This window comes from Plectropomus leopardus, chromosome 5 (genome assembly GCF_008729295.1).
Source record: "Plectropomus leopardus isolate mb chromosome 5, YSFRI_Pleo_2.0, whole genome shotgun sequence".
Taxonomy (NCBI): domain Eukaryota; kingdom Metazoa; phylum Chordata; class Actinopteri; order Perciformes; family Serranidae; genus Plectropomus; species Plectropomus leopardus.
This window is the reverse complement of record NC_056467.1, coordinates 20,440,997-20,463,434: the sequence shown is the minus strand read 5'-3', so window position 1 is coordinate 20,463,434 and position 22,438 is coordinate 20,440,997. Positions and strand designations below refer to the sequence as shown.

Here is a 22,438-nt window from a genome sequence, read left to right as displayed (position 1 = left end):
AATGACAAGGACCATATCTGCGGGAAGTTCTGATAAGGACCCATAATGATTATAATGTCTTCGCAATAATGATGTAAGATTATTCATGATTCTCATCAGTGCTGCCTCCAGACACTGATGTTGCTCCACTCCTTTCGCGGATCCCACAGCAGACAGGTCGTCCTCAGCTGGGGGGGGCACCTGCTGTCCCGCTGCAGTGGCTGTGAGATGAGATGATTAGTGCACAGCTGGAGACACAGGCAGACCTGTAACACCTGCACGGACTTTAAACATCACAACATCGCACACAGAGAGACGCAGACGCGCACTCTCCATTCTGTGAGATCCAGACATGATGTCCGGTCTGCCGGGCGGCGGCAGGACAACGCGCGGGACCACTGGCACCCTTTTGTCGGCATGTCTGGTCTCCGCTTGTCAAGCCCTCCGGAACTGCGGGGAGGTCCAGTGCGGCGACGGCCACCAGTGCTGCCCGCCCATCGTCACCGGGAACGGCAGCGCCAGCTCCGCGGTGCGCTGTTGCAAGCTTCCCATCCACATTTTCTTCGACAACGTCGGCTGGTTTACGCGAAAGCTGTCGGGCATCCTGATCCTGTTACTGCTCTTCGCCATGGGCTACTTCATCCAGCGGATCATCTGCCCGCGGCCCCGCCGGCACCCGCACCATGACCGCAGCGAGGAACCCTCCCTCTTTCACGGGCACGCATCGGCGTCCCAGGACTCCCTGCTGGACCGGTACCCCGAGTACAGCCTCGGGGACTTCGCGTCTCCCAACCTGCCAGCGTACGACGAGGTCAAATATTTGCCCACGTATGAGGAGAGCATGCAGGAGATGCACAGAGACCGCTCCGATGATAACTTGCTGGCGGAAAACGAGAGTCAGGGCAGGGGGAGAGCGGCGGGACCGAGAGCTGGAGACCAGAGGCGGGATGTCCCGGAGGTGTCAGTACCGCAACACAGCCCAAGGACATCTCGGAACTCTGTCTGAGCTCCAGAGACAGTATCTTATTTTCATATAATCAGGGTAATTATCTTGCAGAGATATAAACTCAAGTGCAATTATAATGCCGAATATTACGAATAAAAGAGGAGGCTGAGAAAACGTACGTGTTTTGTTAGATTATAGCGGATTACTCGCCTTTTGTATGCAAATGACCGCTTGGGTTAAGTAAAAGGAGATAATGAAGAAAGCGGAGGCGGCTGAATTTGACGCTCTTTGTGGCTAATTTGGCTCCGGTACAATCGCATTAAGTTTTACTTCAGCACCTCAATTTTAAGTGGCACCGTGAGACAGTTTTTTTATTCTGTCAAATACTTGCCCTTTCTTAGTCTTAATGCTTAATATTCTGCCGGACCTGAAAGACCTCATTTTCTTTTGTTTTTCTTTGTTGAATTTGCATCCAAAAGGAATAATATTTAGATATTTTTGTCTCAGTAACCTGAAATGTGGGCTGGAAGAAGGAGTGAAAGGATGAATATCGATTTTTTTCTGGAGAATATTTTTTATCAGCCAGCTTTAGAGCCAGTTAATTGATGCACGTTACTTTCAAAAAAAAAAAAAAAATTAAGAAAAAAAACACGAGGGCTCACACATGCACACACTTCAGTTGGGGCTGACAGATGAGCATTTTATCAGTGACCTGAGTCGTGTCTGTTACTGCACAAACTGAAGCAGCGGCACAGAGGTACATTTAAAAAACAAAAAAAAGAAAAAGCTTTGATCCTGGGAGCCTTGCAGCCCGAGGCTACATGTATCAGTGTCTCCCAGGTTCTGAATTCAGTAAAAACAATGGCAGAGATTACAGCAGGCATACTGATATTGCATAAACTGCCAAGAAACAAAGTTGTGTTTTGATGATAGCATGTCAGACAAGATCACAAACGCTGCCCCGAGCAGAACTAACACAACACAGCTCCAACCAAGCAAAGGAAAAGACAAAGGGACATCTGAAAGGAAACAAAGGTGAAACAGAGACAGGATGCAGTTCTGTCTTTGTTCTAGTGAGAGGACACCATCAGATCCACTTGTGTGTTGACCTCAAGTGTGTAACTGGCCCTTGCTACTTTGCATTTCTGAATCAGACAAGATGTGTTTTTTTCTCGTGTTATTTTTTTTAGCTGATATAAAACAAGCTGAAGCAACACGCCTCATTACATCAGGCTTAATGGCCTGTTTACCTGGATTAAAGCTAAAGGTGTGCTTGCCATTAACAGTCCATTAAAATGCCTCATTATGTTATAATATTAAAATTTGTCATTGTCACTTTACTTTGACCAGGAGTGTTGCCATATCCTCTCTCTAGCAGACTGGAAGCACAATATTAGTCCAACTCCAAAGCAGAAGGAGACAAGTTGATTACAAAGAAAATGTCATTATCGAATACCTTGACAATCATTATTACAATTTATGGATTAATCAGTGGTCTGTAAAGTTGCACAGAATTGTGAAACTGTCCAACATAGGTTCCCAGAAATGAAGATAACATCTTTAAATTACTTCTTTTGTCTGACCAACAGTCAGAAACATATTGTTATTTAGCATACAGCTGAGGAAACCCGCAAATATCCACATTTAAGCTGAGATTCTTTTTTAATCAACTTTGTTTAAAACTGATGTAAACTAATAATACGGAAGATTTAGTGGCATCTAGCAGAGATCGTTACAGATTGCAACCAGCTGAAACTTCTCCCAGTTAGAATTCCTTCAGTGTTCATTGTTTGGGAGGTTTATACCAGGAGCCGAATTATCTGCAGAGATCTTTCCCTAGCCAATACAAATGGACAAGGTGATTAAAACCAGTGAAAACACTTCAAGCAGTAAATGTTTATAATCTGTGTTTCTCCTAGGCTGTTTGGCATGTTGGAGACGAGCTGTTAGTCCAGCACCTGCTAATGTGTGCTCACCTTTTTTCTCTGATATCTTAAGATCCAGATGTTCAGGAGGTTTTCACCAGGAGCCGAATTATCCACAGAGGTCAGCTCCTCTGCAAAACAAACAAACCTGGTGATTTAAACTGGTAAAAACACTGAATAGGGCAGTTTCACATTTAAAAAAAAAAAAAAACGGTTTCTCTGAGACTCTTGTTACAGATGGGCTACTAATGGTGGCAAAAATGCAGACGGGCAGATATAGTTTGTCCGTTTTGGGATACTGTATAAACATGACTGCAATATCTCTGCGGACAAGGACTTGCTTCCCATGCAGATATAAACAGCTCATTCTAAGATAACACAAACACAACTGTTCTTATTTTCAAGTGATTAGACACTAAAAAACATACATACTATTATATTTCATATCTACCAATATACCCCCCTAAATCCTACATACTGGACATATTATCGATTAATTCTCAATCTTGATCCATTATTTTAAAAAAAGTGAATTGATTCTCTCTAACCTCAATTACATGAAACATATTTCTCTATCCATAGCCAACAAATGTACTAATTTCTTTACCTGTTCTGAAAGGGAAGGCCTTGTTAATATATAAACTGTGCAGCTCTATTTATCCATTGCTTATGCATTAGCAGGTGTAAAGCACAGAGGGAACTCAACCTTTTTTAAATCGACTCAACTGATTTAGGCGAGAAGCTCTGCTACATTAAGTAAAACTTAAATTTCTGTCAAATGTTATGGCTATTTAAATATGGAAGACATCGCTGCTAAAGCTTCTGTATCCACAAAACTAGACTATACAATTAGAGACCTTGAGCTCCCCTAATGCTCTAGACACTAAAAGTCTGAGTGTGATTGTGGTGGCTTGTGTAATCCAATACTGCCGGACCATGATGGTCAAACCAATAGTGAACACTGATGGCTTTCCTTTCCTGAGGGATGTCTGCGGGTGGGTGGAGTTTGCACTTAAAAGCATTAAATCTATGCTTATAACCCACTGATGGGTAGATGAGGTGGAGTATGTGACCCTAAGATGCATGAAGCCATGGATGAGTGCTGCTCAAACTGTAAGAGGTGTGCAGTTCATTGTGATGCAGCACCTCTATCAACGATGTAACAGTAGGTTTGGGAGCAGTGAGCATAACCAGCCTCCTACCGTTCCCAGCATGAAACTTTAATCAGATAGCGCACAGCTGGGACATCCACTGGCAGGGGAGAGGAAAACAGTGATATAGATGGTTTTCTTTTCCTCAAATCCACATTATACAGGGACAAATACAGAGTACACACGCTCAGCATTAGAATATGCACCACTGATCCAGTTATTCTAGTGCTCACTGGACCAAAGAACGAGTAACTATAAAGGTGAAATCAATGAGCACTAACCTCCTCATAAATTCTACATTATATCCGGGAAGTTTATTTTTAGGGGAGCTGCATTGTTTGGCCATCAATCGAATATATGAGAGCTTGCAAGTCATTAGATATTAATATAAAGCTTTGTGGTTTATGAAAGTACTGTATTTATTTGGTATTTTGTGCTGTGTAATTTTTTTTTTAATTTTACATAGCCAGTTTATTGTTCATTAGTTTCCACTGACTAAGTCTAAAGATTGTTTTAAATGACGTCTGATTGTCCCAAAAAGCACAGTGTATTTGGTGAAGCAGCAGTTCAGTATGCCAAGATGCCACCAATGCGTATAGCTATAATACACACCTGTGGTGTCTGGTGGCATTTTATGCAACTGAATGCTTCTATTGATATGAAGGGCACTGAGTGAAGTAGAAAATAAAAAGTATAAAACAAAGTACTCTAGTGGTATCGGTATAACTTGCAGGGTAATGGTATTGGTACTGCTGTTGTATTTTTTTTAAACAATTCTCAGCCCTACAGATAAGGCTCAATATATTTTGCAACAAGTGTAGAATTGGCTGAGAATACCCACACAGAATAATAAACTGTCAAATGAAGTATTTTTTAATTACTAATATACAGTTGCATTAGTGAGTTTGGGTACAGTATGCATCGTATAGTAAAAGTATAATTACAACGCATGCCTACTACCCGCTGATAAGTCATTTCATAAATTTATGGAGCTTGGTCTGGATGAATATGGTTTATCACACAGTGAGCCAGCTTAGGAAGAAAAGCGGATAGAGGGAGTAAAATACAAGAAAGACAGTGAGTCAGAGAGAGACTTAGGCTGAAAGCGGCTAAAAGTGCTGAGAGAAAAAAAAAAGCATCAGCAAGAGAGAGAATGGACCCATTGATAGATTTTCCTGCATCTACCGTTTTCTCTGATGTTTCATCTGTGGCCACTCAGTTTCGGGGATTATGCCGATCGATTTCTACCGTGTCTGTCCACATCAGCGTGATACGGTCTAGCAGTTGTTTTTTGAGACAGATCTTCTCCCTCACTCGTCCCTCCTGGGCCACTAGAGGAGATGGATAGGCTATAATGGTCCGCTGACGCACTGGCCCTCTGCCAACCGGGGGGTGGAGCTGCACGGCAAGCAGTTGGTTTCACACCTCAGCAGAAAAGGAAATACAAGAATAACTCAAAGAGCAGCACACACTGTAGATATATTGGACTCTAAAACACACATGAACCCAGAAATACCTCCTGGGTGCATGTGCAAAGCTGAAAAAACATGTCAAAGATACTCTATGATGTTTGTATGAAACCAGTAAAGCGTCAAGACATTGAAGGAAAAATAGAGAAAGAGAGGCAAGAAGATATTTTAGTTGAATATATACAGTATTTCCATCAGTTTTATTAAGTGACATTCTTTACAATGTTTACAGAAGGCAAAGTTTTGAAAATATAAACTGTAAAAATATCTATCCAAACAAAGACAAAGAGACAAACTTCACTGAGAAACCATACAGCAATATATTTGTGCATGACTGAGCATGTCAAGTTAATTTTGACAAATGAAAAAGATAATCAACTCTGAACTTGATGCGCTGAAACCACAGTGAAGCTGATATGACAGAAAGGCCATCATGGTGTTGTTGCTTTGAAACCGATATAAGATATAGATATTTCAAATAATGAATTCAAATCATACACCCACAGTAACATAATGCCATGTATAAAGTAATGCTAATGTTTAACACTACACACCAACGGACGTAAGATTGTAGTGTTACAGTCATATTCTTCACTAATCTTCACAGCTCCAAATATTCTCTTTTTTTTGTACTTGAAGTTAATGTACTTGTTACTAATGGTAGACATTTAACGTCAAGTACAGACTTTTTTAGTACTCTGATGCCGAGCCATTACTGTTCAATTGCTACGCAGAGCTATTATTGTTAATATTCGCCAAATGTCAAAAGCACATGTAAATTGTTTCATGCAGAGAGGATGTTTTAGAGAAAGGTCCCCTGAACATTAACGTCGAGAGGCCATGCTGCTCCTCACAGAGGCAGTAGCAGCTTTCTCTCTCTCTTTAGACAACTCCATCTCTATCTTCGCCTGGATTTTCTCCCAGTCCACCTCAACCTGGCGGAGAGACAGAAAGACAAGATGAGATTAAACTAGATACAATACTGTGTGTTGCTTTGGATAGTATGGGATGATGATGTAGAGCAGCTAAATTAACCACATTACTAGAGAAGGCGGGGCTCACACTGTACACCTGAAAGTGTGGTGTGTTTTAAAGGGACAGTTCAGATTTTTTGAAGTGGGGTTGTAGGGGGTACTTATCCATGGACAGTATATAACATGCAGTTCATGTCGGTCGGCATGCCCCCAATTTGGAGAATCAGCCTGGAGTCTGACATGGAATATAAGCAACATATTGCTGTGGACAGAGGGCAGCAATAAAATGTATTTAAGGCATCTTAAGAAAGGTCCCACAATTAGGAAAATGACACCCTTATAGCGCTCTCTACAAAGCCAGACATCATTGAGAAAAAGAGTCCTTTAACATCACTGATCACAAAAGCTGTTGCTCAGCTGCTGCCTCCATCAGTTATTTTGTTTGTGATATTGTGTGACTTTGGCGTTTAAAGGGGTAACTTTGGATTCACCAAAGTCAGACATTAACACTAATACCTAACTGATTGAGGTTGAATTGAACAAGCAGCTCCCTTGTTCAGCAAGCCTAAATGACTGTTTTTGTCGGTGGAGTCTGGTGGCTTTGATGAAACCATGGATGGCTAACTGATCACAATATCTTCCCCGTCAGAACGGGCTGTCTAATGGAGAGGTAAAGCTGTGAAAATACTCTAAATGTAGCAGACATTATTGATTTTCTTTTAGGTGGGACTTTCTTTATGTAGCTAAAATATGTTCTGTTGCTGACTCCATCGACAGAAGAACATTGCTTAACTTCCATGCCTGACTCTGCCTGCTTCTCCAAACTGGGGTTGGTGCAAACTGACCTCCACTGTACGTAATACACTAACTATTGATAAGTACCCCTAAAATAAAAATGCTACTCTAAAAAACCCTAAATGTCCATTTAATGCTTTCCCCCTCCTGAGCAGACTAAGGCATCCCACTAATGCGCCTCCAAGCTTAAACAGCTCCGGACATGGACAGCAACAACTTCTCGGCTTCTCTTTTATGTTTTTTGGTTCAACAGAGAATAAGCCAAGGTGATATTGAAGCTTTTATCCTCTCAGAATTAACTTCTGTCAACTGAAGGCAGTCAGAGTGTATAAGCGGAGTGTAAAAAGCTAATAACCCTTGGGAAACATTTAAAACAAGACACCCTCCACTGCTAAAAAGGCTTCCCTTAAAGTTGCCACCTAAATCAATTAATGCAGTGCAGTGCTATCCCAACTTACCCCTTCAGCATACTGCAGGAATCTCTTATTGGTTTCCTTTCTGCCAAATTTCTGTAGAAACTTTCCTCTATACGCCAGCACGGTGTCCACGTGGGTCTTGTGTTTGACTGCCAGCTCCAGGGCCCTGGACACAAGATGAAAAGATGCAGATACACATTCATCCTACGAAAACATCAATCGTCCTAACAAATGATGCACTGGTCTGACTTTGTCAGTACTGACAACTGGGCTTCAGGTATCTGACGTTACCAACACTGATCCCATACCAGTGTATTATTAATAAGCTGTATGCCTCACCATGTGGAAGTGCCTGGGATCATTCTTTAATGTGCAGTCTTGACTTAAACATTGCTTTCCTAACTTTGTAAAACACAATATAACAAATAAATAACCAACACAGTTACACACTTACTGAATTGTTATTTCTTATTAAAGGTATACTATGCAGGATTGTTACTGTTTGTAAACACGCTCGCCAGGTTAAGTAAAAGCCAGCCCCTGAGTCACTCTTGTCTGGTGTTTCCCCTTGCTACATTTTCAATATTTTGGTGCTGTGTCTCTGGGGTGCCAGCTGCTTCCAGTCTGGCACCTGGTCACTACCTTTTTTATAAAGCCTTGACCTCACCTGAGCACTTAGGGAGTACATGCCCATAAATGTCCCGAGCACAGAAAATAAGAGGAAAACAAGAAAATACAGGCAGAGGACAGAGTCAAATACACTACCACACACTGCTTGTGGGTCATGAGTGATCCTGCATAGTATATTTTTAGAATAATAAATTGTGCATCAGCAACTTGTTAAAAAAAACTTAAAATCTACAGGAATTGTAATTTAAGTGTAAATTTCTGTTTATGTTTTGACATTGGTCAAAACATAAATCCAAATTCCAGAATAGAGCAATACTGTATACCATGAGAACAAAATGCGGTCTACGCTCTGTTGATAAATGATGGAGTAGTAAGAGTGTAATGTGTAATGATGCATTAACAAAGAATTTAATTGATCTCCATTATTACTTATATCCAAACACCTTTTTGGTTCAGTATCTGCTTGATATCCAATATAAGTATCAAATCAATGCATCCCTACCCTCTCTTACACCTAATTTTGAGCAAATGCCTTACGAGCCTGACGACTTATATTGTCCCTCTCCTTCCAGCTGTACCTTTGTACAAACATTCAAACAAACATCAAGTTGTACCTCTCCCAGTTGAAAAGGTCAATGTTGACTTGTATGGCTTGGTAGATGAGACCAGCTTGTAACAGAGTGGCCTCAGCCTCCTGGACCTGACCGCTGAACATCAGCATGTGGGCCAAAGACGACTCCTTAGATGGCTGCTCCTTTATAAAGTTGATGTACTGCACCCTAGGTAACTGAAATGAGATGAGACAGGAAGACAGGGAAAGGATTAATGTCCCGATCAAGTTTAGACGCCCCCCATTTTGATCTGTATCACTTAATTTTGAGTATCTGCTGATACTGAATCCTCATCTGATGTCTCTATTTTCCTGGATAATACAGCTGCAAGATACTCACTTTAAGAAGTTTTGAAGTTCAATCAGAATCAATCCAAGTACATGCATTACAACTGAACAGCTCTGCAATGCATTAAGAAAAAAAACCTGCATCTAAGGCATTCCTTAATGTTGTTTGATATTAATTTATTTAAAAAAACAAACAAAAAAAACCAAAAACAAATCCTTTCTTAAATCTTTTTGGTTGCCTGTGTTTGTTGCTTCAGTGCAGCCTTTGTTACCTGAATGAGCTGTATTCCGTTGAGTGATATTTTTGTAATTTGTAAATCATTTGCACAGATAAAATTAATTCATTAGCCTATTGTCTTTTCACTTGTTGGGCTTTTATTGCACTTACAGTGGTGTGTTGTGTGTGACACACTGCTGTCTGTCTCTCCTCCACCTGCGGTGCAATACCATGTGCCAGAGCTGACAGTAACGCACAAGACATACTCACACTGCACTGCAACTATTTTTCATAATTTCAGTAAATACCATAAAAAAACACTGTGTTTTGCTGTCATTTATGGTCTGCCGTGTTTCAAGGCAAGCGGGGAGTGGAGTGGAGGAGAGACAGTAAGTTGTAGGGTTCAGAATGGCTGCACTCTGCATTGTTGTGAATGAAACCTCTGCATGGTAAAAACACCTGTGTGACAGCTGATGTAAAAGAAAGGATCAGATCAGGCATAATATAGCTCAAAAAAGCCAATCTGGATCAGTAAAAAAAAACAACATTTTAATTGGTCTCTTTGATTTCTGTCAAAATCACTGAAGAGATGGCACAAAATTGCATGTTCGACTGAATTAGCCAAAAACTAATGCTGTTACCTCTCCAATGGCAGCGTAAGCCATTTCTGCTGTGGTCAGCTCCCGGTTTGCCATCGCCATGCCAGCAAGACAAGCCCACAAAGACTGGTCCTATAAATGTAGAGAGCAAAGGCACAGAGTGTCTTAAAATGATAATATTTCACCATCTGACACAATGATATAGAGATAATCACGCTTTTGTGCACTCTTAATATTATCTGAACATGTGTAACTTTTATTTGAACTTGACCTACATGATTCTTTCTAAATGCAAAGTCAGTTCTAGCTAGCTGTGATTAGGAATATACCAAAGCACAACGATTCAAAGTAGTTATGTGGGCACAAAGAAAAGGATATGATGGTGTCTTTATAGTGCCCATTACATACTACTCATATCCTGGCCGGCCTCACTGTAGCCATGCTCCAAACCATTAAAACATGCATAACACACCACAAACAAACATAAACACAGACATTTGCTGTACACAACATCAATGCATGTAAACAAATGTGTCACCAGTTTATTTCATGCAGCTGCATCAATTAAACTGAGGCCTTAACCGAAATTGGCCAAGAGTTGAGTAAACTTCACTTTGGAGTCACCACTCTGTAATTTCCCCTTTAATCATTGTCCATCACTAAGACAAACAGCTCTAATCACAAACCATTCCTGAAAACAAGTAACACTGTAAGCCACTATTTGAGGTCGTAAACTTGATACTAAAAGCTGACAACACAAATCACAAATCTCCTTTGTGAGACTTACTGGTGTGCCTGTATTATTGATAATAAAAGCTATCTACTGTATGTAACGTAGGCCTGTTTGTTTGTATGCCTGTAAACTATTACATGTATCAACTCCTATCAGGTCAGGGCTTACTGACAATGACTGTGATTCTGGGAAAAGCCGTGCTGCCACCAAACTCTTACCAGAAGTAGAGGGGGGAGGGGTCAAAGAAAAAAAAAAACTCTTAAAACCAGTGCCTCTCCCTCCATCCCTTCTGTCCCACCCCTCCTCTTGCTGCTAGCCGTCCATTTCTCCAGGGTTGTGGTTATTGCATCATCGGCCAAGCAGAGACACAGTCCAACACTGCATTTAGCATGCATTTGTCTGTGTATACATATGGAGAGTTTACACATGCATATAGTGTAGAGTGTATTTATGAGTGAGGTCTATGGGGGATAAATCCGGTAAATGGTGTCACCAGGCTAATTGAGGGCTAATTAAAGCCTGCTGGTCTGGTCCCATAAACCTGTCTACTACCTTCTCATTTTAGACTCTGTCTCGCTCTCTGTCATACATATATGCATGCATGCCTGTGACACACACCACAGCAACCTGGACTGTGCCAGGGCCCTTGACTGCGGAATATGTCACACTATGTTGACGTCAATTACATAAATGCAAATGCAAAACAGAAAAAAATCATACTTAATGTTATCAAATAATGCACACTGTGGTTTTGTATGGTAATCAAACAACCAGAGGCCCCCTGATAAAATATTATCACAGTACTTAGGTCAAGATGCAATATTATTGCGATTTTAAATGTTTTGCAATATACTGAGTATTGCAATAACATATATAGTGATATATTGCGATTTATTTATTTTTTGTAACAGCTAATTAAGGAACATCTGTTTTTTATCTAATCAGACAGCTAATTAAGGAACATCTGTTTTTTATCTAATCAGACAGATTTTCAGTCCGTTTGTTCTATTCAAATCATTTTTCATTGCAGCTGAATGTATCTAGTGGACATTTGATTTTATTACTCTAATAGTCTAGCAAACATTTATTTTGTATTTGTAACTTTATTTATATAATAAAATATCAATACTTGGCATTGATGTAACGATAAAATATTTCCACATAAAATACTAATCTGTATTGTTTTTTCTCTCGCTCCTGTGCAGGCTTTCTGTCTCAAAAACTTGTATTAATCAGACCTTGACCAACCCTGAGCTGAGCTCTGTCCTGTTTTTATCCAGACTGTGGAGCTGCTGGCATTCCAGTTTGTGTGTGGGTGCAGTTTATTGAACTTCTTTTTTATGAACTTGAAAAATTTAGTAATGTGTATTTTCTGTTGTTTCTTTTTAATCGCATCTAATATATCTATTGTATTTTTGTAAATAGACTATTGTCTGCTTTTATATGGAATGCTATGGACCTTTTTCTGTGTCCTTAATAGTCATTATTACTATAAATCTAACATCTAAAGAAATACGTCAGATATACGTCAGATATAACTTCAAGATCAGATGTAAGAGTGATGTCATAGCAGCCTGACAATTTATTCACTGGCACAAATACACATCAATAGAGATATCTTGATATCTCACCTTGGCGAAGCGGCAGAGGCGCAGTGCATCCTCCCAGCGTGCGGAGGTGCTGTATTCGTGCAGGAGGGCTGGGTATGGTGGTACACTGCTGTACACAAGTGACCCGTCCCCTTGGCGTAGCGTCACCTTGGTGCCAACATAGCTCAGAATGTGGGGTGCACGGCTGAACTCACTTTGATGGGGGGCAAACACACCCATGCACGCATGCATACACACACACACACACACACACACAACCACCTGAGTTAGAACATATACATTTTTTAAAATTATTATTCCATCACTTTTCCAGGCCTGGAATATGAGATTGTGAAATTCCATGACTCTTCCAGATTTTCAAGACTGTGGTACCCTATATGTTATAACAGTACACGTAAACAATTTTATCACGTAGAGGATGATGGATTGTGCTACTTAAGAATACAACAATAAACTTATTGAACGTCAGTTTTTTCCAGTTTCCGTATGTGTGCATTTGTTAAGATTTCTGAGACAAAGAGCAATTTGTGGCATCCAACCATATAAATAATTTTGCTAAACTGATGATATAACATACTGACTTTGTAATTTACACTGTACTCGGTCCAACCTGCCTCCAATCACAGATACCCTAAAAACCTAGACACATTCGTAAAAGTGGAGCCTTTGCATATATTTATTAGCTCTTGCCACTTGGTATTTGGTGTTCCCCTATTTGCACATTGCATAAAAACAAACTTTTATTGACTCCCATGACAGAATCTGGCTGCTGGAACACCAAAACAGTAAAAGAAAAAATAAATAAATAAATAGTAGCCCAAATTGATGCTGAGTGAACTGAAGCAACCTGCAATTGCAAAACTCGATCATATTACAAGCAAATGTACAATGCTGGAAAAAGTATGATTCAGCATTGGAAGTGTAAAAATTAACAACAGCAAGCCATAAACCATTGAGAGGGGCAAAACATAAAGCATAAATAAAACAGAACTGTGCAGAGACATGCAAAAGTAATCCAAGACTGCCTGTATAGACAGTGCAGGCACTCTGCCTTAGTGCCTCTTGTACTGGCTCAAACTGAAGACTTTCAGGCAGGAAGCATTGTACAGTCTGACAGCTGCTGGCAAAAAAGAGTGCCTAAAGCGCTATGTGTTGCACCTTGGGGAGTGAGCTGGAAGGTGCAAAGAAGCTGCTTCTCTCTATTCTTAGTTCTTATTTTACGTACTTTCTTCTCTAGTGAATGGTATCAGTAGTTTATAATAAAATGCCAGGATATAAGCGAGATAAAAGGGCTGCACGTGTCTACCTGCCATCCTTTATGGACTGTGTTTTTGGCAGGAGTTCCTTGTCAGTGAAGACAGCACTCGGGTAGTACCACACTGTGAACTGGTTGTCTTGGATTCCACACAGGATGTTAGCAGCATCATTCCATGCCATACTGTGAACCATGCTTCCTGCAGGACAGAGCGAACATACAAACATCATGTTCATCTAATGTTAGCTACACAAAGAGAGTCACTACATTTCTTGCCAAGTGAGTTCCCTCCTCCCCGTCTCACCAATTTTACAGATTTTGGGTTCTCGCCCAAGATGACGTACGGAGGTCAAATAAAGGTCACGGTTCTTGTCAATCAGTGCGATCTTCCTCTCGGTGGATGGGCCACACTGGTCCAGAGCTATCTCCACCACCTCCAGCTACAGATGAATAATGGCACACACAAGCACAAAGGTAAGAGGGAGCAGCTGAGTGAATGATGGTGGGACGACAAAAGATCGGGAAAAGAAAGGAAAAAGGGGAGAGCGGTTTGTACCGTGACCCACAGCCTTGCCAAGTGTGTGTGTATATGAGAGAGAGATAGAGAGACATCCAGGGGGTATGTGTGTCTGAACGTATGTGTGTCTGAACGTGTGTGTGAGTGAATGTGTATGTGTGTGTGTGTGTGTGTGTGTGTGCGTGTGTGTGTGTGTGCGTGTGTGTGTTTGGCCAGAGCCAGCTGGCTTCGGTGCAGAGTCTTGGAGCTGTGGAGTACTGGCAGACAAAGCCATGCTGACAAACAGTAACTACTGCTACCTCCACTCCTTTTCCTTCTATTCTTTTCTTCTTTTTGTCTCTTTCCTTCTTAGTCTGACTCCAAAGCCCTTCCCCCAATCTCTTCCTGTGTCTTTATTGTCTCTCTCCTTTCTGGATATGGATTACTTTATTTTTTTTAGCACAAACACCCCCTTTGAAAACACTTTTCCCCTCAGCTAGGTCTAATTAGAAGAAACAGCGCCTGTTGAATCATCAGTGCAAAGCACTAGCTTGCAAAACGTCAGCATCCTCGCCAGTTGATTCACATAGAGGACATGGAAAATAAGCAGTGTCAATCTTGCCATGTAGGTTGGGTTTAGCTTAAGTATAATAGTACAAAGGGGAAAATGTTCTTGTTGGCTACAGTAATACCAAAAAGTCAGAGTCCTGATCAGACCACACAGTCAACTATACATTTGGGAACACCAAAATTATGATTGGCCTTAACTGTGTGTTGCAGTAGCTGTTTCTAAGGTTAACTTTATCAAGCACTCTGATGCTGACTTATCAGTTCAGTGATGCAGGTTATTAACATTTCTTGCATTTTTCACAAAGACGTAGCTACCATGATATCTCCCATATATTTGTGGACTGTGGTTTTGAAGCCTGAAGTTCGGCATTTTAATCGTCGCCATCTTGGTTTTTTGGAGTCAGAAGTGACCATATTTGGACGAGAGGTTGGAGCTGTGAAGGAGTGAGTGGCTCTGACTCACAGACTGTAGCGACGACTTGCAGACAGCCTGCCACTTAAAGTTGGTCTGTCCTTAACTATGCGTAACTTTGGGCCTCAAAAAACAAAAACAAATGAGATATCTTAAAATTCACTCTCCCACAGTTGTCATGAATGTTGAAATTACCTTCAGAGACCAAAACCATTTGTTGTACCAGGCTGTACACAGTTTTATTTCTGCTGTAAAGTCGGGCATTTTAACATGGGGGTCTTTGGGGATTTACACTGTTTTGGAGCTAGCCTCCCACTTCTATGTTGGCTTCATTTTTTAGCCTTGGAGGTTACCGTTTGATTTAAACGCATATTTTACCTAACTATGTATTACATAACAACGTTCACAAACATTTTCACAGATGATATTCCAAAATTTTTTCATGATCTTTTTAAGGACCCATAATACATTACTTTCCTTGCCAGAGTTTCCCTACATTTACCAAACAAATCAGATTCAAGCTCTCTTCACACATAATTTCATCAAGCTGACATACATGAAGGGAGAGACAAAACGCGGGGAGAAAATGAAGAAACATACCTGATGCTAAACAAAACGCTTGTCAAATGTCATAGATAAGTGGGCTGTGTATAAAAGTATAACTAACCAAATGAGTCTCCGTTGGGCATGAAGACATATCGTTCTAACTATTGTTCTTTCTTTTTTTCAGCTCTGTCAGTCCTTCATGCTGTGTGTTAAGGTACAAAACAGGTCAGATATTTGTTCAAATGTAGGTGCAAGTTAATTACAAGCAGCAGACGTATCTTACATAATGTGACACAATCCCACTTCTGGGGTAGACAGGAAGTTAACCCTTTGAAACCTGAGCAAAGTGGTTTGATTTCTTTGAAAAACATGACAGAACAGACAAAACAGACAAAAAACAACTTAACAAGACATGGCCAACAATTTTGCAGGACATTAGTAAAAATATTAAAAGAAAATTACCCAAAATAAGTGTGCGTAAATAAATAACTAATAAATGAATACAATATAAAAAGCTAAAAACAACAAACAAGAAAATGATAAAGAAATCTGTTTATTTTATACATTTTAGATGTTTTTTTCTGTAATATAATTTTAAATATAAAATCATTATAAAAAAATTGTTCTGTGGATGTTTTTTTTTGTTTTTTTAGATAACTGTCTAAAAACTAATTTTTAGGTAATTTCCTTGTCAAGTGTTACTAATTATTTGAAATTTATGGGACATTTCTTTTCAAGTTGCTCATTGCCGTTTTTTCCCCATGTTTACAAAAGGAAACAAACTAATTTTCTCAGGTTTCAAAGGGTTAAAAGACAAGACAACGGGATCGGAGCACTTCCTTGTTGATGAAACACATAAGGTCTATCTAAGGGCAAAGGATTACCCACCTTATGAGTCAAGGGTTTGCCATCGCTGAGGGCTTTCCCGCTCAGGGCGTCAAAGAGAAGGATGACTGGTGAGGAGAAAGGAAAAGTGAACATAGTAAAAGCACTGTCCATCCAACTTATATAATCATAGTTGTAACAGTAGTCCCCTCACCTTTTTCATCACTCTTGTCTCGAATGGCAATGGTATCGTTACTAAGCGAGACGCCCTGGGCATTTAGGATGTCAGCTCTCATACCAGGGAACTTGGGTGAGGATATCAATCGGCCCTCATAGGAGAACGTATACAAGCCTGCTCCGTCTACAAGCAGGAAATGTCTGGGTGGGAGAGATGTAAGGATACAGTAGATGAGAGCGGATTAAGTGTGCTGTTAATAATGTACTGATTAACTAAATGTACAGATTTTTTGTAAATAAAGAAGCAACACTGGACTGATGCACTGTTGAAAATAGCTGAAGTTGAAAAAAAATATATGAATATTGGCTCAGTAGATGAATATAACTCAGTATGGTCCCCCCTCTTGGCAACCATGTCCCTAAGATTATAGATGGAATAGATATACTTGGATAAAGCATGCAGTTAGATTCATGCACATCTATCCACTTGCAACAGTAAAATAGCAAGTTTATAATCTGTAAGACTAACCCTCCAATTTATTTCCTTTTCTTAATTTCAATTCTCATTTATAGATTTGTTTTTTTGTTTGTCTATTTTTTGGGGGTTCTGTTTTTGCTGCTTTTGCTTAAGTTGCTGTTGTTGTTTGTCTGTCCTGTTTTTTGGGTTTTTTTTTTGCTAGTTCGCTTGCTGGCTTTTTGAAATTGCTTGATGTGTTGCAGAAGGTACGAACTGTTGTTGTACAGCCTGATTTTCACTTGTACTTGTAAATAACAATACAACTTTTACTGTAAATATTGTTAACAAGTTATTTTTCTTTTATGTTGCTGAATGAAATGTCAGTGTCATTAAAAATGAGAGTCCAGATCTTATTGACTCAATGACTAAATATGATTGTATATGTGGTTGAGTATGCCTAGTCCACATGTACATGGGTATATTTAAAAATATAGCTTTTTCTGTGCGTTTTGGCCTTCTGTCCACACACAAACTGTGTTTTAGGTCAGTTAAATTGGACCATTTGTAAAAGAATTTCAGAAACCTTTTCCAGTGCTGATGTGTAGTAAAGGAAAACTTAATCTCTTTTCTGAGGCGTCACAAATGTGGCAAAATTTCATGCAATGGCACACATGACCAAAATAGTGCAGATTCTAACCTTACTAACATGACCTTTTACATGTTTACACACAGTTACTCTTCCACTATATTGTGGAACTGAGGCATCAGAATGTGCTGTGGGGGTCACTGCTCCAGATAGCCTTCAAGACAGCACTTCAGTTGTGTTTTTGCATTTTCATTTGGAAGGAAATTTGTGCTGTGTGCATGGGATTTTTTGAGAATGAAGGAGGGAGAAATCCTGTTTTCAAAATACCCATGTACGTGCGTACTAGGCTTTTCCTTATGAAGCTGCAAGCAGGGGACCAAGGAGATATGATAGATGCTAAAGAGTAAAAGAATGAAGAGTCTATAACAGTTAATCAACTGACACAAGCGGGTAATTTAGACATGTAATGCACATTAACTGAGCACTAACTTACTCAGCAAAACTCATCTAACTACACTGTGATTTCAGAATGGCTAGTAATCTATTTAGCTCCACGCTGAGTGTCACGGACACTGCACTGGAGTATTGCACAAGAGCTACTCCATATTAATCTAATTTCCCCCAGTGGTTTCACTCTCAGACTTATTGTATCACAGGGCTCTCTAATCTAGAGCACAGACCCTGTGTGTGTGTGTGTGTGTGTGTGTGTGTGTGTGTGTGTGTGTGTGTGTGTGTGTGCGTGCGCGTGCGCGTGCGCTTGGTTTGCTGCTTGATGAGTGGTCAGTGCGGAGCAATGAAGCTGATAGATGATCCAACAGCCTGCCTGTTCTCCCTGTTGTTGCACTGCTCCTGGAATAAAAAGACTCACTTCTCTGCCTGCAGGATGAGGCTCACTGTTCCCTCCTTCAGGTCAAAGATGAGGGGAGTGTTCCAGTTTCTCGAACTGGCACAAACACACACAGCAAAACATGTGAAAAACCAGACATCGAATAATAAAGTGCTACGTCTGACATAAATGCAGAGGGGAGAAGACCACACAGATACAAGACCCAGAGGAAAAGTTATGAAAGACAACAAAATAAGGGAATATGAACAAAACTGGAGAACATATATTATACAGATACAGCATGAAGACTACAGTGATATACCACAACTGGCACAAATGATCATTATAAAAATACAGTGAAAAAAAATGCCTCAGCACAGACTTTAGGCTTTTTGCTAAGTAAGGGGTAAACAATAAGGATTACACCATTGCCTGGGGCGAGTAAAAAGCCATGTCGGTCGAGTAAATCTAGCAACTAACTTGCCAAAAAAGAATTAAACACATAGTTATAGCAGCTAAGGAGGTTGCCGACCACCCCTCCTCTGGGGCCTTGCCAGCGCTTGAGCGAAACAAGAACACTGAATCAGGTTTTGATTCATTTACTTCACTTAGGATTTAACGTGATGATTGAGTTTAGTTAACCTTATTTGATGACCTCTAATAAACAAAACAATGTGTATAGAAGCAAGTTTAAACTGACTTCAAGCAGGAAGACTTCTGACCCATTTGCAAAGGGGACAAAAACATTATTTGTAACAAGTGTAGAGGCAGTCTGTGTTCTAAATCTTGCCATGTCCATAATCTCTAAAAGTAAAATAACACCTGAAATGAACTTACAATATTTTAAAACACACACAGAGATCATCTAATAACACTAGCCCAGCAATAATATTAGTATAGAAAGATGCTGATTTATTTTTTTTAACCACCAGCACTCCTTAGTTTAGCCTTTTTCTTTTTTTCCCCCCAATTTTTGACTAAATTTTAGCTACACATATTGGATTTTCTAGCTGCACGGCTTGGAGTCTTGCTATGTTTCAGTTGGATATGCAGATTATCCTCAGGATTTGGTCAACAGAAGTAAAAGATGAGCATGTGATGCACAAAACTTTAATGCAACAGAAAATTTATCATTCATAAGATAATAACTTTTAGACAAGTGCTAAAAGGGGATGAGAGATCCTCAAGAGACAAGCAAAGGAGGGGTGAGCTACTAACTTGTAGACGTAACACTGAAGTGATGTGGCAACTACAAGGTGACTGTATGCCAGAGAGGTTTTGATAACTCGGTCTCGAAACTCCAGTACGTCCACTGCATCGTTCAACACATTCCTCACCTGAGAATAAGGAGGGGGAGGAGGGGGCAAAAAGATTAATTAAATGGAAAAAAATAACAAGAGCAGAAATGAAGTCTATCGGAAGTGACAGTGAAGGCATAGACTTTATATAACTGAACAAACTTTACATTCAAACATGCAAACAACAAAGGGGGACACTGGCTTCACTAACAGAGGGCTGAACACAATCATGTACACATTGGAGTGGATTTATTCTTAATATACACAGGAAACCGTCTACGGTATGTTCAAGTATGTGTAGGGCAACTGTGTTTGGAGGAAGCAGTTTTTACTGTTTAAAGTGTGTGTGTGTGTGCGGCAGTTGGTACTCATTTTTTCACCTGCATAGATAAATACTTCCCTCCAGCTCTCTCTTTGAATGAATGAAAGGGCCTTTTCCAGCACCAGGTGAAAGGTGGGGTTATTTTTACAGCTTTACAAATCTTCCTCCTCTGCTCCCTGCAGCAAGCCAAATTTACATGCAACACAACCAGGAATAAAAAACATTTGACCGCAAGGTGGTAAATTTAGCTGGCTGATTCACAAACCACTGGCAGATGTGCACTTTTTAAAAAGGACTGAGAGGAGGAGGGGGGGTAGGAGGCAGAAAAGTGCCTGCAAGGCTGAAAATAAATGGCTGATGACCCAACTTTGTTTGGTTTACACAAACTGCACTCGGTAAAGATGTCTATGTCAAATGAGTGCACATGTGCCGGCACACATGCGTGTGCATGACCTTGTTTTTGTAGGTGTGAGTGTGTATTCCTGTCTGAAAGTATACGTGTGTGTGTGTGTGTGTGTGTGTGTGTGTGTATGTGTGTACATTTGGGTGTGTTAACCGCATGTAAACGCTACCTTGTGGTTAGCATGAGTTTAAACAGTAGAGAATGGTGGAGCGGGAGAGGCAGCTAGACAGGCTGGTCATTGTCACTGCAGGGAGGGTCCTACTTAAATATATGGCCATTCACGTTTTTTGAGTTTTTGTGTTGGTTACTGTAGTTAGCAGCCCCTCTGCAATGAGCCAAACAGAATTAGCAAATCACTGATTTTTAACTTGAAACTGCTTTACTGAGTGTTTTTTTATTAGATTATTTTTTACCTTTATTAGATAGGACAGCTTCAGTGTGAAAGGGGGAGAGGAAGGGGATGGCATGCAGCAAAGGACAGAGTAGAATCAAACCCAAGGCTGCTTTGGCGAGGACATAGACATAACGTGTCATAGCCATCTTAAATCATCAGAGAAAAAAGGTCGGCACACATTTGCAGGTGCAGGTGGTCCATCTGTGAGGACATTGATTTGTAACATGAAACTGCTTTATTCAATGTTTTACCTGATTTGATTAACTGGTCCATTTGTTTTAGAGAGGAAGAGACCTCTGCAGATAATTAAGCTCCCGATAAAAACATCCTGAACGATCGGTGCTCACTCTTGGCACCAGGGGAAATTTCAGCTGGTTGCAATCTGCAAACCTTACTGCAAGATGCAACTAAATCCTGCGCACTGTTCCTTTAAAGATATCTTTATCTTATAAAACAATAACTCTTTTGATAGACTATGAAACAAGAGGGGCTAACAGCATGATTCTTTTGCATATGCATGTAACTGTCTTTTATCACTTCTTCTGTTCCATCAAATAAAACAAAACTTAACATGCCATTAGTGACTGAGTCCCTGGACTTGGCTAACTCTCTTCAAGGTAAAAGATATGCTATGCATGATTTTCCTAAAAAAAATGTGTGACTCATACAGAAGTAGTCCCTCTCATTCATCACTTATGACCCATGCTCAGTGGGTGGTGGTGTATTTTCCTGCAGCATGTCTGCCCTCTGTCCTCTGTCTCCATTATCTTATTTTCTTCTTACTTTCTGTGTTCGGGAGGTTTATGGGTGTGTACCCCCACACCACTGAGGTGAGGCTGGGGCTTCATAAAAAAGGTAGCTAGCAGGTGCCAGGCTGTAAACGGCAGGCATCCAAGACACAAAGCATTGATAAACACAAATATACAGTATGTGGTGAAACAAGAGTGAATCTGGGGTTGGCTTTAACTTCTGAGGGCATGATTCCAAACAGCAACCAACAATCCTGCATAGTATACCTTTAAATCATAAACATGCACATGGCTCTCTTTCTACCTGCATGGTTCTCCTCTTGGTAAGGGTGATCACAAAGTTCTTCCACTCCCAGTGCTGCTCCACCACATGGGCAAAGATGACATGCCCGTTGCCACAGGCCCCAGCCAGTTGGGTGCCGTCTGCAGACCAGGCCAAGCTGAACACACTGCCTGTGTTGGGCTTTTCCAACGCATAGGACCACTGCAAGGAGGGGACAAGGGGAGACAGAAAGAGATGAGAGAGAGAAAACAATATGGTTATTGGCTAATGATATTTATCTACTATGTAAAACAATTACGTGAGGCAGGCAGCTTAGGAACTAGTAAAAATGAGTAGTTAAGAGAGGAGAAGCAGCAAGAGTCAGGAGTCCGGTATGAGTGAGTGTGTATGCACATAATGTAAACTCCACTAGAAAGACAGGGGCCCAGTCAGTCAGTCATTGAGCTGTGATGAACTGTGAGACACTGAGGTAGCGCTCGGTCCTGCCAAGTCCAGCA

At 40.5% G+C, this 22,438-nt stretch overlaps 2 protein-coding genes across 3 annotated transcripts in view; one reads left to right on the top strand and one right to left on the bottom strand.

Moving 5' to 3' along the window:
- Positions 1–189: 189 nt before the first annotated feature.
- Positions 190–1,529, top strand: LOC121943756 (uncharacterized membrane protein C3orf80 homolog). The gene has a single exon (XM_042487363.1). The coding sequence runs from the start codon at positions 332–334 to the stop codon at positions 983–985; it is 654 nt and encodes a 217-aa protein (XP_042343297.1). The 5' UTR covers positions 190–331; the 3' UTR covers positions 986–1,529.
- Positions 1,530–5,651: 4,122 nt separating this feature from the next.
- ift80 (intraflagellar transport 80 homolog (Chlamydomonas)) overlaps positions 5,652–22,438 on the bottom strand; it is a 47,222-nt gene continuing 30,435 nt past the window's right edge. For both annotated transcript variants that reach the window (XM_042487375.1, XM_042487376.1), the window contains exons 9-20: positions 21,963–22,142; positions 19,711–19,829; positions 18,535–18,609; positions 16,661–16,824; positions 16,510–16,574; positions 13,902–14,037; positions 13,649–13,796; positions 12,364–12,535; positions 10,042–10,131; positions 8,900–9,072; positions 7,698–7,821; positions 5,652–6,405 (exon numbers count right to left, since the gene is read on the bottom strand). In XM_042487375.1, coding sequence (XP_042343309.1) covers positions 6,295–6,405; positions 7,698–7,821; positions 8,900–9,072; positions 10,042–10,131; positions 12,364–12,535; positions 13,649–13,796; positions 13,902–14,037; positions 16,510–16,574; positions 16,661–16,824; positions 18,535–18,609; positions 19,711–19,829; positions 21,963–22,142 — 1,557 coding nt within the window. In that variant the 3' untranslated portion in view covers positions 5,652–6,294. The remainder of the gene's footprint in view (positions 6,406–7,697; positions 7,822–8,899; positions 9,073–10,041; positions 10,132–12,363; positions 12,536–13,648; positions 13,797–13,901; positions 14,038–16,509; positions 16,575–16,660; positions 16,825–18,534; positions 18,610–19,710; positions 19,830–21,962; positions 22,143–22,438) is intronic.